Raw genomic sequence first — 18,049 nt, 5'->3', positions numbered from 1 at the left:
TTTTTCCGGATTTCCCCTTCCCGGGTGGCGAGAGGTGACACCAGGTGACAGAATAATTGTCTAAACCACAATAAATTGCTGTGGTTTCCTCAAATTATAACCGTCCCCCGTCCCGCCGGCTGCCCGACCGCCCTCTGCCGGGGCACACCCCGACGGGGGGGACGGGACAGGCCGCTGCCGCCCTCCCCGGGCCCGGACGAGCACCGAGAGCGGGGGGGACGATGGGGGGACACTCACCCTCGCGTACTTGAGCACCTCCTGCACCCTCCAGAAGCGGTCGGTGAGGCGGCTGCGGATCCATCGCTGTGCGCTCAGCAGCACCATCCCCGCGTCCCCTCCGCCGGCGGCGCGGTGTCTTTCCGGGGCGGGGAAGCGGCGGGGGCGGACCCGGGCCCGTACCTTCCGCCGATTGCACCGCCCCGGGGAACGGGCCCCGGAGCTCGGGGAGACGCTGCTGGAACTCCCCGAGTAAAATAAGAATCGTAGAACGGTTTGGGTGGGAAGGGACCCTAAAGATCATGGGTATGTTTAGTTTGGAGAAGAGGAGGCTGAGGGGAGACCTCATGGCCCTCTACAGCTCCCTGAAAGGAGGGTGTGGAGAGGGTTGACCTCTTCTCCCAAGGGGTTGGCCTCTTCTCCCAAGGGAATAATGACAGAATCAGAGGAAATGGTCTGAAGTTGGGGCAGGGGAGGTTTAGATTAGATATTAGGAAGAATGACTTTCCTGAGAGGGTGGTCAGGCACTGGAACAGCCTGCCCAGGGAGGTGGTGGAGTCACCATCCCTGGAGGGATTTAAGAACCATGTAGACATGGCACTTCAGGGCATGCTGTAGTGCCTGTGATTGTTGGGTTGTGTTAGTTTGTGGTTGGGGTTTTTTCTCTAGTGCCTGAGATTGTTGATTTGTGTCTGTTTGGGGTTGGGGTTGGGTTGTTTTTTTTGTTTGGTTGGTTTTTGGGGGGGGTTTTTGGTGGTTGGACTCAATGGTCTCAAAGGTCCCTTCCAACCATGAAGATTCTGTGATTCTGTGATTATCCAGTGCCACCCCCTGCCCCGAGCAGGGACACCTCCCACCAGACCAGGTTGCTCCAAGCCCCCTCCAACCTGGCCTTGAACCCCACCAGGGATGGGGCAGCCACAGCTTCTCTGGGCAACCTGGGCCAGGCTCTCACCACCCTCACACCAAAGAATCTAGTATCTCATCTAAATCACTGCTTTTTCAATTTAAAACCATTACCCCGTGTCCTATTGCTCCACTCCTTGATCAAGAGTCCCTCCCCATGAAATAATAATCTACGTGTACGTAGAGACACGGGGAGGGAGCAGCTTTGCCATTTTGCATTGTCATTTGTCCTGTGAGGTGCTGGAGCTGTTTGTGAAGTTCTGTGAATGCTGTGCTTCACTTGCAGTCACCGTTGAGTTCCCATCTCTGCACCCCTGGGCTAGATCAGGCTGTATCACTAGCAATGCTCAAACGAGTGGTGTTAAAGCAGCAGGAATAGTTTTGGTGTTGTTTTCAGTGACTGGAAGAATTCCATACTGGGTAGTACGCCTTACAGTATCCTGTGGGTAAGAGATTGTGAGATGTAAAATGAGAATTTATGAGCTGTAACAAACCACAAGATGGTGCTGTCATTATAGACAGTGGGAAAATTAATTCTCAGCAGTAAGCGTCTCTGCTGTCGGAGAAGAGAACTAATGAATTTGTATCATCATCTTTAATCATTACCAGTTTCAGCCTCTCAAAGCAATGATGCTCCTGTTAGAAATTGCTCCATAACTTGCACCATCATCAAGACATTTTTCCCACTTACAAGCAGGTACTTGTTAAGGATGTGGAAATTTCACAGAATTAGAGTCCTGGGGACTCTTTCTTACTATCAGTGAAAATTTTAAAATGTAAAAGCTGTGTGGAAGGGAAAGGAATGCAGACTTAATATTTTATTGTTTCCACAAGTATCGAGCTGTTTCCTTTTCCTATCCCTCCTCACTGAAACGTGTATCTTTAACATAGAACAAATCAGCAGGAGGCCTGTGAGATGGGCACAATTTGTTATGAACATCAAGAAACAGATCGTACTGGGTCTGAAAAGAATAAGAATATTACAAAATGTTTTTAAAAAAATGTAAGTGGTAAAAAAATTCTTCAGATCAATCAGCCTGGCTATTCCGAGCTGTTTTCAGTAGCAGAATTATTGATGGTTTCAGTGGGTTTGTAATTTGTTTTTGATTTTAAAACCAAAAACTCTGTAGTGCCCAACACCAGCTGAAGTGATTTTGGGAGAGAATTTTTAGTTGCCCAGTACTGAGTTTGCAATCTTTCTGTGCTTTAAGCGTAGCCTTGATTCTACGCCCTATAGTTTTGGGTTGGGGTGGGTTTTTTTGTGTGTGTGTGTGCACATCTTGTCCTTTCTCCTCTTCGAAGGCATAAATCCAGCTTGAAAAAATATTACAGATTTAAATCAGTGGTTGTTGGACAGACATAATAAATACTGAGACTCCTCGGTAGCCTCCATGCCATTTGTCACATTTATTACATCCAATGGCATCTGTTTTCCCCGCACAGATTGAGGGCTTTATTAACACTGTGGCTGGCCAGTCCGACAGCCGAAAGCAGGATGGATTCAATAGTTATTTCCCTCTGGGTGTCTGCATAGATCTGTGCAGAGATTTCACATTTTGCAGCTGGAGAGAAGGCTGCTACCCCTGCATCCTCCCCCAGGAGCCATTCAGCCTGAGAGCGCAGTGAAGGAAATGGGTGGAACAAGATGAAAATGGACTTTTCACACTCTGATGTCTATTTTAAAGGTTGTTTCTCTCTGTATTTTTTAATATCTCTCTCCCATGCATTTATTACAAAAACATTTTCACAGTTCGTTCCCCTTTCCCAGGGAAGTGGCTGTCCAAACAGAGCTGCTCCTGGGGTTTACAGTCTTGTCAAAAATCAAAATTGATCTGTAGGCTGAAGTGCTTTTGAAATCCATTTTAAACACTTGGATTAGCTGGTACACCTTTCAAAAATATTTCAGTGTGTGACATTCAAAAATGAGAAAGTAGAGGAACATCTTCATATTTGGGAGACGGTTGTCTGTTGGTTTTTGACCAACAATGCAGAGCTGTGGCAAATGGATTTATAGTCTGTTTAAAGAAATAATTTTCAGATACATTTTTCATTTTGAAAAACAAGGAAATCTGTTATTCCCATGCAGCACACTGTGGTACCCAAGATGTTCTTTAGCACTCAGCTGGGTGGGGTAACCAGAGATCAGAACAATCTTTCAGGGGGAGGATATAGGATTGTCAGGGCAGCATTCCACAGGGAAATTCAGCTTATCCTTGTCTCCTTCAACTCCTTTTACTCCATTTTGTGCTTCTGGTTTCAGTTCTCTCCAGTGGGACAGATTTGGGTGGGAAAGTGGAAGGCTGGCTGTGGACAGTCCAACACCAGAGACTCCTGGTGCCTGCTGTCCAAAGGGGAGTAATTGCTTGGTGGATTTCACACTTCTTTTCCCTTACCCTGCTCCTTCAAGTGCAGCTGAATTCAATACAGACAGATGTTGACTTTAATCTGTGCTACAAATTAATGTTTTCTCTTATTTACCAGTATATTCCTTCTGGAACAAATCAGGATCCAGGCTGCTGGCAGCGCTGCCAGTCTCAGAGTCTATTTTTAACCTTCTTCCCCTCTCTTGGCACATCAACTATTTTTTTTCTCCACTGAGACAGAACTCAGCAGAAAGAATAAATAATAACAAACAAAACAGATTAATTAAATTCGGTGTCACCTTCAGTGCTAGAGGAAATAAAATTACTTGAGAGAAACCTAGTTTAAGTCATTAGCAGCAGTCCCTGGTGAGGAACAGTGCAGCTCTCTCTGCCTTGGATGAAGAACGGGTCTCTCTCTAGCTCCAGAGTGATGCTGTGTCCTTCCCCTTTTGCTCTCTGGGGTGAAAGGCTTTTCCCTCCAGCCAGACAATACCAAACAATGAAACACATCCAGCCCAACCAAACTCCACCACGGCCAGGGGAATCACTTCCCTTTATCCATTTGGGATGAATATCAAGCAAAACCAATATTAAAGAAAAGCTACTCTTGTACCATTTGCTAAATACAAAGGATTCTAGTTCCCACTTCTATTTTCTCCTTCTGAAAACATCACAAAGGAGCTAGAATTTTCCATTAATAACAAACCTTCCACTACCTTTTCCACAGTTTGGTCCAAAAAGATCTTTCATGACTCAAAGTAGGATGGTAGGAGATGGGAACCAAGGGCTGAGGCAGGGATGGCCCATCTTCATAACTACAAGCAAAGTCTCCCTTCTCAGTTCCACCACCTTTTCCACAGTTTGGTCCAAAAAGATCTTTCATGACTCAAAGTAGGATGGTAGGAGATGGGAACCAAGGACTAAGGAAGGGATAGCCCATCTTCATAACTACAAGCAAAGTTTCCCTTCTCATCACAATCCTTTATCTGGGGTGTGAGGATCCTCAGGGCACCAATAAACCTCAATGGTCCTGATAAGCATCAGCTGAGGGTTCCATCCACACCCTCTGCCCTGGGGCCTATTTAAGCTCAGGCCTGGGAATTTTCCTTTGCTCTGAGTTGCTGTTGAGGGTGTACACCTTCTGGGACTAGTTAGGCTACTACCAAGGCTGGTTGTGGACCTTGTTCCTGGATTCTGCACTGTGGACTGACTTTCTGGCTTGACTTTGGACATGCCTCATAATTGTAAGCTTGTCTGAAGATTTCTTGGTTGAACCTGACCATCATTTCTGAGTCTGCTGGTTTTACCTTGCTTAAGTTCTGTGGGGATGGAGCCTTTGTTGGCAATCCTTTGTCTTTCCAGTGGGGGTATTGCACTTGGCTCTCCATCTTTTGTGGAGAAGCAAGAACTTAATTAATGCTAAGCTTCTAGCAGCCTTTTCTGGCTGAAGTTTTGTGTCTTTCTGATGGGCTTTGAGGTGCGTCAATGGTAAGTGCAGAACAGTGTCCCACATAGTTATGAATTATTTCTGCTGTTAGTAGCAATGATACCCCTGAATTGTGATCTGGTACAAATTAGCCAGATAAATTTTTACTGCTAGTTACTGATAGAGCTGAAGTTTGTGAGACCCTTTTGGATGCCTAAGAGGCTCTACAAGAAGATCTATAGGAAAAAAATGAAGTGGTAAATGTGGACCAACTAATAATTTTCATAGCTGGGGAACTGCATGGACATTGTATGTATTCATACATTGAACTGTATGGGGAACAAGTATGGACATTGTTCAGCTGTTTAAAAGCTACTTATTTGTTTTAAAATGCTGCCTTCTCACAGGTATTATTATACCTTTGAGAGCTGTATCCTCATGCAGCTTTTCAACTCACTTCAATTTTAAAGCCTCAGTCTTGTTATTGATTGCATGTGGCGGGTTGCAAATAGTCTCCATTTGTCTCCCTGCTTTCTCTCTACAAGTAGTGTGTAACGCTCTTCTGGCCCAGGGTGAGAAGGTAATTTCAGCATCAAGAGGACAGAATCTACTTGATTAGAAGGCAATCCTTCTGGCAACATGGGCCTGTATCTTTGCAGGGTGGAATTTTACTTCCTGCAGCCAGGAAGATGACTCATATGACACATATGTGCCTTCTAATGGAAATAATGGCCTGTGACTTGGGAAGCTATATCCAAATTTTAGCTTTGAAAGAAGCTTGGGAAACCCTTTCGACTCCATGTGTGCCTGTTGCCTGGTTCTAAATCTCTCTGGTACTAAAGCAGTACCAGAAATCAGTAACAGTCTGCCATGAGTGATGAATATTGAGCTCAGGTTACTGTGTTTGTGTTGCCCTCCTCACCCCTTCCTAGTGGTGTAGCTTTGTCAGAGGCTGCTGCTGAGCTGTGGATGTTTGGCATGTGATTGCCCCTGGTTCATGAACCCCAATTTACAGAGGCTGCTGCTGAGCTGTGGATGTTTGGGATGCAGCTGCCCCAGGTTCATGAACCCCAACTTACCATAGAATCATGGAATGGTTTGGGTTGAAAGCGACCTTACAGGTTCCAACCCCCCTGCCCTGGGCAGGGACACCTCCCACCAGACCAGGTTGCTCCAAGCCCCCTCCAACCTGGCCTTGAACCCCTCCAGGGATGGGGCAGCCACAGCTTCTCTGGGCAACCTGGGCCAGGCTCTCACCACCCTCACCCCAAAGAATTTCTTTCTAGTATCTAAATCTAAACATCCCCTCTTTCAATTTAAAACCATTACTCCTCGTCCTACCATCTGGTAGAGCTCTTCTAACAGGCCACCAGGAAATGCTTCAATTTAAAACCATTACTCCTTGTCCTACCATCTGGTAGAGCTCTTCTAATGGGCCACCAGGAAATGTTTCATAAACAGATCTGTCTGAGTCCTTGGGGAACCTGTTGTAGCCTTAATTCTGCTGTGCATATTGCTACAGCTGGCCAGTAAATAAGTAAGGCAGATGTAAACATACCAAAACACCCAACAATGGCAGGGGGGTGGGTCCCCAAAATGTACAATTTTTAACAAAAACATTTAATGAAGGAAAGCTAGCACTCATATGTATCGTAAAATCACGATTATTATAAGATCACTTTACATTTAGTATTGTGTGAATCTCATTTTTCTGATGACCTTCTTCTAGGGCAGAACATTCTGAGAGAAATAGCATCGAGTGGAACACGGGACTCCTGGATTCCTTCCCTGAGCTGTGCCTTCTGCTGAGACCTGTGCTACCTCAGTTTCCTCTGCAGGTAGGGAAATTTCCTCCCTCCTGCATATATGAGTGTATCTAAAAGGCTACGTAAGTGTGCAGATATCCCTCAAATTCTGAAATAATTTTGATCATATGAGGCAGATGAAATAATTGATAATTGCTGTGCCTTCGCTACAGGAATATCAATACAATTTGCAAACAGTAACAGTGATGACTGCAGAGAACAAGATCTCTGAGGTAGATCGGGCTTATTGTCAATTTCTCTCAGGCTTTTTTTTTAATCTAGAGAGAAATTGTTGAGAATGAATCAGAGGCAGAATAATTAAAAGGGATCATCTTGACCTGGGAATGTATGGTTTTGAGCGTGGCTCTTGCTTTGCTGTGGCGCTAAATCAGCTTAGCAGTGAGAGAGATGTCAAGGATTGGCTCGCACAGAAAGCAGCTTCAGAAACCCACTCTGTAAACAGAGCAGCGTCAAAGCTCAGAGAGGAAAGACACTGCTTGGCTTGGAGTGTCTGTGAGTGCAGGCAGCGGAGAGCACTGACACCACTCGCCGTTCCAGGCTTTGCTCCCAGCTCTGCCAGGTGTGGGCAAGGACTCCTGCAAGGCAGGGAGTGGAGAAACAGCTGCTCTTCCTTCTCTTCACCGGTCACCTCGTTTGGATGAGACTTGAGCAGGAATATTCACTTGGGTACAGGGTGAAGAGCGTGGAAAGATGATTTGAAGTCAAAGAACTGTCTGAAAGTGCCTAAGCCTGGTATTCTCAGCAAACAGCAGTGCTCAAAGGTGGTGGAAGATACTCAAGTGAGGCACTCTCTGGAGCCAAGCAGCCTATCAAAGCTAAGACAGCAACTCTTTGGGACCTCTTGGGATCATAATCCTAGGAAGAACAACAAATAATTCAGGAGTGCTATGGATTCAAAAGCAAAACAATAGCCATTGCCAAACTTGAGCAGCCACATCTGCTTTAAAACTGAGGTTGGGACACAGCTGAAAACGTTCTGAAAGGAAATAACCTGTGTTGGCCAGATCCTGGGAAAGCAGGTGGCCCAAAGGGGGCTTTCCTTCCTTGCTCCATTATGATCTCTGGTTGAGTGTTCTTGTCCACGTGTGGAAGAGGGCAAGCTACTTCCCAGGTCTGTTGCCAAAAGCAAAGAAACTATTTTGGATAAGAGTGTGGGCTGATTAGCAACCTTTTTGAAGAATGTCTGGCCATGACTCTGAGGACTTTGGAACAGAAAACGTCTCGGAGAAGTCTAGGATGATTCCTAGCCTTCCACCGTATGACATGAATGACCAGCTCCTTCCCAGGGAGCCCCGGAGTGCCTGGTGCTGCTTGGCATGGACCCTGGTGGTAGCCACCATGAACTTCTTGGTCTTTTTAATGAATTTGCTCCTGATGTTTGCTATCTTCACTATTGTCCTGCTTCCTACCATCGTGGTGGTTTACTTTGGCTTCCAGTGCCACTCTCGGGTAAGTGAGCCTTGCTCCACTTGGCTGCTGAGAGCCACCTCTAAGGTGTTTATTTTAGAATAGCAGCTGTAAAGACAAGGCTAGACACCCTGAGCTTTGGGGTTGTTTTCATAAGGGGTGTGTATGTGTATAGACTTTCTTCGAGGCATGTATAGACTGGGCTGAGGAGCATGTTTATGGTGGTTTGTGCTGTGCCACAAGCTCGTTGATTGTAGAAGGGAGCAGTCTCTCTGCTCAGTGACACAGCTATCAGCAAGGCTGGCATGTACATTTGTTTAGGGAAGTACAGGCTTTATAGTTTCCAGACTCATTATCTTAAAGTAGTTGGTTGGCACCCACACGTTGTCAGTAGCATGGACAGAAGCTGCCTGTGACTGCCCAGCTCCTCCTGGACTGAGATGGAGTGAGACCCCTTGGTCCCAATCCCCTCTGCACTGCACTTTGTACAGTTATTTAACTGTAAAATGATGAGAGATAAATCTATAGTAATGCACAACAAGCTTGCATGAGATGCCAGTCTTGTGGGCACCTCTGAGTGCTGGCAGGAGTGAGTTAAATACATTTTTACCTGTCACTTCTTCCAGTATTGTGGGAAATGGAAGCTTAATTGGGCAGTATAGTTATATTCCTGTGAAAATAATAAGAAGCTGTGACAGGTCAGGTGAATACACTCCCTGGCTTGGTAGAGTTGCTGTTTGCATTTTAATGTCACAATATTTCTCTGTTTTCTGTGACCTCTGTTACCTGAACTCTGTAATTCACCCAGGTCCTGCATGGGCTCTAATAGGATTTTTATTGCTCTGAAATGATGACAACTTGTAGAGCTGCTGTTACTGAAAAGCTTTTCCTGATCCTGCAAACTAACGAGCAGGGAGATGTCTGTCCTGGTGATTGCTCTGTACAACAGGGCAGACCCAAGTGCTGCTGCTGGTTGGAGTGAAGCATAATTCATAGAGAAGTCACTTACCCCTGGACCAGGCAATTCCCACTGTGGCTCTGACACCTTCTGGAGATGTTTTGCTATGGGATGTGAATGTGTGGAAGGCTCTGGAGGGCCTACAGAGGGCAAAAGTGTTTCAGAGGGGTCCTGATCCCTGGTAGTCAGGAAAACCTCCTGCCTTGTGGGTTGCAACACTTTCCTTTTACAGTCTGTGGCTGTTAGGATTCTCACATACAAAAGGACAGGTGCGTAGAATGACTTTTGACTTATTGCTTGTGAAGACTTACCCTTCAATAACCTAATAAATTATCCTTGGGAGAAAGTTCAGTGTGGGCCTTGGTAAAATGCTGGTCTGTCTCCACAAGTTCAGTGCAGGTGCAGACTCTGTAAGACGTGAGGCTTTTTAGGGTAGGGTTAAAATGAGATTGTCTGTGAAGCCCTGAAATAAATTTTTCCTATGATCTGAAACTGGTCCTTGAAAGTCATACATAGGGACCTCAAATTAGACCCAAAATGGGGAAGAAGTATGAGGACTGCAGTGCAGAATTACCCCTTCCAGCTTCACTCTGCTCGACTCTCACCTTGGAAAACCTCAAGTTCTGCTTTGCACACACAATGCTCTCCAGTCAAAGGCTTGACAAAAGAGATGCAAAATGTTTTCGAGTACAGTCAGGTACATCAGCAGTGAAAGCAGCGTGTTGCTCTTAGCTGTAAGGACTCTTTCAACCCAGACTTCTCTTCAATAGGCGTAGAGAGGGATTGCAGCAATATGGCTTGACAAGAGCAGTCCTTTCTCTTTGGGCTACTGCTTTTCAATGCCTTCCTAGTAGCCAGAGGCCAATTTCTGTACTGCAGATCCATTAGATTGATTTTATTATATTTTTTTTAAAATATGATGGGTTGTGTTTCTTGTACTGCTGAAAGAATATGGCAAAAGGCAAGGCAGCTGGAGGACGTGGGGGTTGCCTGTAGCATTTGATAATGCAGGACATCTGAGTGGCTCGAGTCGGATCTCCTGCTGCCAGGATGAAAGGAGGCCTTTAAATGCCACTCAACGAGGACCAGTTAATGTGCTGGATGCTTTACAGCAGCATGGGGTGAATGGGCTTTCCTGGCAGATCTTGCAGTGGGAGGAGATGTGAGGAGGTAGAAATGGGTACAGCGTGTACACAGAGGAGAGAACACAAAGGGTCTGTTCCAGGGCAGGCGTCTGGAGAGGCTCCAGCCAGCGGGTAGCTGTGGAACGACCAACCTCTGTCTGCAGAATTGAAAAACATCCTACTGTATTTTATTTACACTGCTATAATTTCCAGTGTGTTGTGCCACCCACACTGATGCAGCAGCAGGAGGCCTTTTTATTTGGTTTCTGCCTATCAAATCTAAGCTGTGCTCTTCTGATGACTTAATAAAGATTAGTGTTTCCTGCTTCGGGATCAATGTGCACTGCTCTCTTATTGCAGTGAGGGTGAAATAATTGAGAGCTTGATTAAAATGTCAGTCACATAGCATAGCCTGAAGATTGCTGGGCTCAGCTTGGAGAGAAGGAAGAGGGGTGTCCTTTTGTGGAAGCACTAAAAACTCAAAGGTACTTTGGTTGCCAGGTCTGTGACAAAGCTCTGTCTCTCTTCCCACAGGTGCTGCACTCGGCTGCCCGCTACTGCAGGAGCATCTTGGATGACAACAGCTCTTCTGCCCTCATTATCCTTGGCTTTGTCATCATGTCCCCTCTCATTGTGGTGGCCATGGCTATCTACTGCAGCCTGGCAAGGCGCCTCCGCCTCTTCATGTGCTTCCAGCCGTACAGCAGGGCTGTGTACAAGGGGGTGAAGTGGCGCTGGTACGAGGAGGGAGGTCTCTGCAGCTGTGCCAAGGGGTGGAACACTCAAGTCAAGGCCTGGGTATGAATTGGCAGCACCAGAGGCCCTGCTGTAGTCAGCACCTGCTTCTTCCTGCCCTGTCCATCTCCACTGTCACCTCCTGAAATCACCATCGTGAAGTCTCTGCAGATGAAGGCTAGGTAGCACCTAGATGTGAGAGGAAGGAGATCTGTTAATGAGCCATCTCCTACAGCTTTGTGAGTGGGTAGGATTCTGCCCACCATGAGGGAAATACAGAAAACAAGACCTTGGCAGTAAAGACGATGTTCAGCCCTGAAAAGAAGAGGGTCTCCTCCCAGTGCCTGTTGCATTCAGAGCACGGGGCTGCTTGTGGTGGTGACAGCATGTTCTGCCTCAGCTGGGACGTAGAGTATGTGTGTGCAGGGTTGGACAATGGTGAGAGCAGCTGCTGGCTTTGCTGCACACCTCGGAGAGGTGTCTTTGGGAAATGCAGCCCTTGGAGCACCCAGCCAAGAGGAAGCAACTGTGGTTTTCCCATGTGTCAGACTGGTGACATTTCTAACCTCTTGTGAAGGTGTCTGTAGGTCACTGCCTCTGTGATGTTTGGGATGTATCACTTCCCTACGCAGCAGATATTCTTCCCCAATTTAGCAATCCCTCCTTTCCATACCTATAGCAGTGCTTATGCTCCTTTTGCTGTTCCTGATGTGCCATAAGTCACAGCTGAGTGAAAAGCAGAGTGGATGTGAAAGGTCTGGTGGGTGGCAGCTGGGTGCATGATTCCCTCCTTCCAGATCACTGTGGGTCCCTGGAGCTGGTGGGGTCTGTGTGCTGCTCATCTGTGCTCCCACTGCCTCTTGTTCCCCCCTCTCCCAGATATAACCATTTCAAGTGTTGTGTATAAATAAAGATTGTGCCAAATCTCCACCAAGGGAGTTTCTCTGCTCTGTCTCAAAGCAGTGGCTGCATCAGAAACAGCCATGTGGTGCTGTTGTACCACAGGATTTATCACTGTAAGTTAAAATGTGATTTTTGCTTGCTTTCTGAGGATTGTTTTTTTTTTTTTTTTTCCAGTCTGTGCAGTGACCAGATCCTGGGGGATAGCTCTATTCTCCCTTTGTTGTGCTTGGTATAGGGTGGGAAAGACACACACAGAGGATGGAAAATCTTGGAGAAGGCATCAGCAGGCTGTTCTGGATCCACGGGGCTAATAAAGTAGTCTTCCTTCAATTAGTTCCTTTAATTAAGAGCCAACTTAGAGTCAGGAGCACATGATCATCTCATGTTGTGCTTCAGCCCATGAGAAGTGAAACATCCATTAAAAAAAAGAATAAATTGCTGTTGATTGCACTGCTGGCTGTGTTCACTGCCAGTCTTCCCTCTTGGTGTGGCCTTCTCCGTCCTCTGCTGTCAGTCTCTGTCTCGTCTTGAAGAGTTAAAAGGGGAGAAATAGTTGTAAGTTTCTGACAGGACTGAGGTAAAACAGGAAAGTTCCATTTCATGACAAGGAGATGCTGTGCTACAGGATAATAAGGTTTTGCCTGGAGGCAGTGTTTGCTGCCTGTGTAGAGATCTGAGCTGAGCTCTGGTTCCTTTTGCTCACCTGTCATTTACTCCAGCTGAGGTTCCTTTTGCTCACCTGTCATTAAAAAAAAGAATAAATTGCTGTTGATTGCACTGCTGGCTGTGTTCACTGCCAGTCTTCCCTCTTGGTGTGGCCTTCTCCGTCCTCTGCTGTCAGTCTCTGTCTCGTCTTGAAGAGTTAAAAGGGGAGAAATAGTTGTAAGTTTCTGACAGGACTGAGGTAAAACAGGAAAGTTCCATTTCATGACAAGGAGATGCTGTGCTACAGGATAATAAGGTTTTGCCTGGAGGCAGTGTTTGCTGCCTGTGTAGAGATCTGAGCTGAGCTCTGGTTCCTTTTGCTCACCTGTCACTTAATCCAGCTGCTTTTACAAGGAAAATTCTTCAGCCTGGCTGTGGGGTGAGTACCGTGCTGAACTATTCCCATTTCTGCAGGAGAAATTAAGAGTTAATGGCAACAGCCTTCCTAATACAGCAAAAATTAATTTAATTTGGTATTTTACTTTACAGAGAGTTTTAATAACAAAGGGGAAATGAATCTACCTGGAGAACACCCTTCCTCCCTGCAGCAGAGCAGAGTTCATGTCAGATAGCTCAGGCTGTCCCTCGGGGGTGTCCTGGCACGGGCAGGGACACAGCGATGCCCTGCGAGCGCTGCCGTGGCTCTGAGGGGGATCTGCTTTGATCCTAAATTTCCTGCAGAGAGCACAGAGGCATCCCGAATATCCTCATCTTTGGGTGAAATCCTGAGGGCAGCTGTGCCAGGCAGGGGCTGTCCCCGCAGATGCTGGGGGAGAGGGTGCTGCCAAGTGATGCCTGTCTCTTTGGAGCTCTCAGAGGGGGCTTTGTTCCCTGACTCCCAGCCCAGTGCTGGGTTTGAGCACAGCTCTGCTTGGACACCTGCAGGAGGGGGACAGAAAGAAATGTGCTTTAACCATTTTTTCTTTTTTTTAAAGCCCAACTATGTATGGATTTAAATTCCCTACAACATCCTCTCCATAATTCAAAGCCATGGCACTAACCTGGTACTGAGCTACCTCAGGAGATGCTCAAATGTATTTCCACCCCATAAGGCTCTGGTCGGGTACAGTGTGTGTTTGTGCTTCCCTGCTCCTCTGTCATCACTGGGTGGTCCAGATCCACAGCTGATGAAATCACTGCCTGGATGCCACATCCCAGTGGGTGTTAATTTATGACTTAGTCCTTCACACCAGGGCTGGAAGAGGCTGTTCTGGCAAAGGGGAAAATAAAAGAGACATGGTTGGCATGTACTTTGGAGTTGCACAGCCACTCCTATGTGGTGCCTGAGAATGTGCAGTAGAGAGATGGGCTCCTAAATCCACACACAGAGGATGAAATCCCCTACAAGGCATCAGCCTGAGAGTTCTTCTCCATCACCCGTGAGTACGACCCAGCCGGCCTGGTAAGACACAAAAAGTTCTCCAAGGCTGTGAAAAAATACCCAGGAGGGTTGTGCTGAAAACCTTGCTCTGTGCTTTGCAAAATCAACCGACGTTCTGCAGGAGCGTTTAATTTCTGCAGTGTGAATTCCCAGGATAGAAAATCACCCAGAAAGAACCCAAAGTGCTGACAGCCGGTGCCAAGCAGGCGATTTGCCTTGAGCTATAGCAGGGTGTATTCTGGGTGTGAATAGAGGAGACAAGCTTCTTCGAGGCAGGTTGATGGGAGGTAAAAGAGGAGTGTGATGCAGCTGCAAGGGAGGGAATGAGTCCGAATGTGTAAAAGTTTCCTCCTCGCAAGGAAGGGCTGTTAGAGCCTGTCCAACTCCACGACACGGAGCTCATTACCTCACCCCTCCACTTCCATGGGCAGACTTGGTCATAGGCCTCAGCATCACTGTTGATGGAAGCTTTATATAGAGATTATATATGGATTTAATATGTCAGAAGTGAACTAACAGGATTCCATGAGCGGCAGGAGGAAGAGCTTCTCCCAACATACAGCCCTGTGAAGGAATTTCTCTGATTCGTACCGTGCGTAGGAGCTAGTGAGGAATAAGCCCAGGTGCTCCTGAGATAAAGAACAAATTCTGCTCTCACACAAGCACAGATCTGGCAAAGCATTATGGAAATCAGCAGAGACACTCTAGATTTGCAGAAGGGTAAATGAGAGGATGCTTCAGGCCAAGGGAATGCAGAACCTGTACAAAACACAAGGAAATTGTAGGCCAGTGGGAACCAGGCACTAAATAACCAGGTCCCTGCCTCCCCATGTTTGCTGGTTGAAGCCTCCGAGTCCAGGAAAAATTCTGGCTGAAATGTTTGAGCCATTTCCCAGCACTTTCAACTGGGTATTGGTCCTCTGATGCCTTCGGTTATTGGAGCCCTCAGCCGGGGACACTGCAAATAAGAACCATCTGTCAAGCTGAACTGAAATCAGGACGATCTTCTTTCGGAGCCAAGGACAACACAGCATTTATTGGAAGGATGCAAAATTCCTCCTTTGAGGGAGGCTGGAGGAAAGGGAGCTGGAACCTGCGGCACGTACCATGAGAAGCTGAATTTGACCATTTGATCGAGCCAGGCTGAAGGCTGAGCTATTTTCTGAGCCAGGCTGAAGGCTGAGCATCCCACCTGCTCCCGAGGGTGCTCTGGGAGCCTGGTGGAGGGAATGATCCCAGCTAGAGCCCTGCAGCGTGTAGCAAAAAGAAAGGATAGGGGCTCTGGGTTTTGTTTTTGAGATATTTCCCCCACCCAGGATCCAGCAAGGTGCATTAAAGGGAACCAAATTCAATGTGAATTGTGAGCACTCACACCCGGAGGGCTTCTGCTGCTTCTGGAGAGTCAGCGTTACCCATCTCTTGCAAAAAAGATTGGTTATTGCTCTCAATATCATCCCGGGCAGTTTAATAACCCATGTGCTTAGTTTTCTGGGCATAACTCTCTAGGCTAATCTGGCTGGGATCTGCATGGTAATATCATTCCAATGACATCTGTGCTGGACAATTCCTTTTGCTCTCTATATTTGTGTCGCTAACTGCTTAATTATAACTTGAATGTCTTTGGGGAAGTTTCCATTGTCTTCCTTCACCTCCCTTCTCTTTCACTAAGCTAATTACTCACTGATGATTGGTTCCAGCTCTGCTGGAAAATTTGGTGAGAATGAATGGAAGCGATTAAACAAAGAATAATCAGGGAGTGCCTGCCAAGGGCTTCTTCACTCAGTTGTTGATCTTCCCAGTACATCAGTGCCTGCAGAATGGGTGACAGAGCCAGACCCTGTCCTGGGAATAATCCGCCTGGGACCTGCCTGGGTGCTGCTGGTGAGTACCATGCAAACGAAAGGGATGAAGGTGAGAATGAAAGCGGCAATTTAACCTGGGTTTCTGGTACAGCAACGCCTCCGCCTACATCAAACTAGTCCCTCACAGCAAAAATGCCCTGAACTTTCTCCCAACCCCAGCTTCAGATTAGCTGCTCCATTCTGGGCCACAAAACCACCCCCTGAATCTGTGCGGAGATGCTCTAGAGGAGCCTGAGCTGTGGGTTTGTGAGCTGCGACACCAGATGCGGGGCCAGGAGACAGGACTGGGCTGATCAGGACCATGGTGTGAATCTGTGCGGAGATGCTCTAGAGGAGCCTGAGCTGTGGGTTTGTGAGCCACAACACCAGATGTGGGGCCATCAGGACCATGGTGCTTCTTGGGTTTGCGTCTGGAAGTGCATAGTTGGATTGGCATCTGGCTTTTTGGTCCCCATTTAGCTGTCTGTCATCTTCAAGAGTAGATTTAGATTAGATAGGTGTTTCTTGGGTTTGCGTCTGGAAGTGCATAGTTGGATTGGCATCTGGCTTTTTGGTCCCCATTTAGCTGTTCAACATCTTCAAGGGTAGACTTAGATTAGATATTAGGAAGAAATTCTTTGCTGTGAGGGTGGTGAGAGCCTGGCCCAGGTTGCCCAGAGAAGCTGTGGCTGCCCCATCCCTGGAGGGGTTCAAGGCCAGGTTGGAGGGGGCTTGGAGCAACCTGGTCTGGTGGGAGGTGTCCCTGCCCAGGGCAGGGGTGGGACTGGATGGGCTTTTAAGGTCCCTTTCAATCCAAACCATTCTATGAGTCTATGATTCTATGAATTACCTGTCATCTCATATATCCTTCGCAAAGGCGTGATGCAGCGTGTTCTTTGCTGGAGGAGCAACCCTTCCCTTGTGTGCCCAGGCCTCGAGATGGTGCTGTGGGGCTGAGCCTGGAGGACACGGTTGTGCTCTGGTGCGTCCAAACTCCAGCCAGACCTTTTGAACTGGGACACCAGGTCCTGGATGCTGTGCTCTTTGCTGCCTGTGACTGCAGCCAGCACCACGGATGCCGGGAAGGCAATCCACAACTGGATCCATAGCTGTTTATGTCCAGACCAAGAACCCTTAGAGCCATGGGACGGGGTGGAAGTGGCATTGACCATGCTGGAGGACACGGTTGTGCTCTGGTGCGTCCAGACTCCAGCCAGACCTTTTGATCTGGGACACCAGGTCCTGAATACTGTGCTCTTTGCTGCCCGTGACTGCAGCCAGTGCCACAGATGCTGGGAAGGCAATCCATAACTGGCTCTGTAGCTGTTTATGTCCAGACCAAGAACCCTTAGAGCCATGGGACGGGGTGGAAGTGGCATTGACCATGCGGGTGGGATCAGTGTGTCAGTTTGAGCCTGGGCTCAGTACCACCATCATGCAGGTTCTCCTTCCAACCGTGCGCCTGGGCGTTGATTCTGGGCTGAATCCCTTCTGACTAGGCAAGGCCACCGAAGTTTTGGCCAAATCTGGTCCTAGTTAGAGCCATGGGATGGGGTGGAAGTGGCATTGAGCACGTGGGTGGGATCAGTGTGTCAGTTTGAGCCTGGGCTCAGTACCACCATCATGCAGGTTCTCCTTCCAACCATGCTCCTGGGTGTTGATTCTGGGCTGAATCCCTTCTGACTAGGCAAGGCCACTCCTGGCTAACGGCATCGGCCACCGAAGTTTTGGCCAAATCTGGTCCTATTTTTGATGGTTGGACTAGATGACCTTTAAGGTCCCTTCCAACCTAGATGATTCTATCATTCTATGATTCTATTTAGCTGGTGAGAGCTGCAAAATGCAAAGGGGGGGAGGGACTATGGTATGACCCTGTGATTTATTGCTGGAAACTTTCATCAAAGGAAACTCAAAGGGATCAGTGTGTCCTGGCACAATGCATACGTTTTCTGTAACCACCAGCAGTCACCTCCCCAGCAGTCCTCACTGCTTTCCCTTTGACCTCAGCCCAACCACCTCCCGTAGTTGAATATGATGAACTTCCCCAGAGCTGAGCTGCCGAGGGGAATAATCCCTCTGCCCATCTGTGGCAGCGAGGTTTTTGGGGGCTGCCATCACTCCCATGTGAAAGAGCAATGCAGGGGCAGGCTGGGCAGAGCTCCCAGGTCCTGCGGTGGCAACCAAAGCAAAGGATGGACAGCCCACACTCCCTGGGAAAAATAGGGACATTGATCAGACCAACAAAAGAGCCGCTTTTC

The 18,049-nt window shown here is 47.6% G+C and overlaps 2 protein-coding genes across 2 annotated transcripts in view; one reads left to right on the top strand and one right to left on the bottom strand.

Annotated features, from left to right (window-relative positions):
* The window catches only part of MRPL20 (mitochondrial ribosomal protein L20), a 3,521-nt gene extending 3,157 nt beyond the window's left edge, over window positions 1-364 (bottom strand). The window contains exon 1 of the mRNA XM_014941365.1: window positions 238-364. Within this exon, the coding sequence (XP_014796851.1) occupies window positions 238-324 (87 nt within the window). The 5' untranslated portion in view covers window positions 325-364. The remainder of the gene's footprint in view (window positions 1-237) is intronic.
* A 6,825-nt stretch (window positions 365-7,189) lies between these two features.
* TMEM88B (transmembrane protein 88B) lies at window positions 7,190-11,877 on the top strand. Its single transcript, XM_014941367.1, has 2 exons — window positions 7,190-8,186; window positions 10,761-11,877. The coding sequence occupies exons 1-2, from the start codon at window positions 7,917-7,919 to the stop codon at window positions 11,028-11,030; spliced, it is 540 nt and encodes a 179-aa protein (XP_014796853.1). The 5' UTR covers window positions 7,190-7,916; the 3' UTR covers window positions 11,031-11,877.
* Window positions 11,878-18,049: the final 6,172 nt, after the last annotated feature.

Source organism: Calidris pugnax, unplaced genomic scaffold (assembly GCF_001431845.1).
Source record: "Calidris pugnax isolate Ruff unplaced genomic scaffold, ASM143184v1 scaffold82, whole genome shotgun sequence".
Classification (NCBI taxonomy): domain Eukaryota; kingdom Metazoa; phylum Chordata; class Aves; order Charadriiformes; family Scolopacidae; genus Calidris; species Calidris pugnax.
This window is presented reverse-complemented; position numbering and strand designations above follow the sequence as displayed.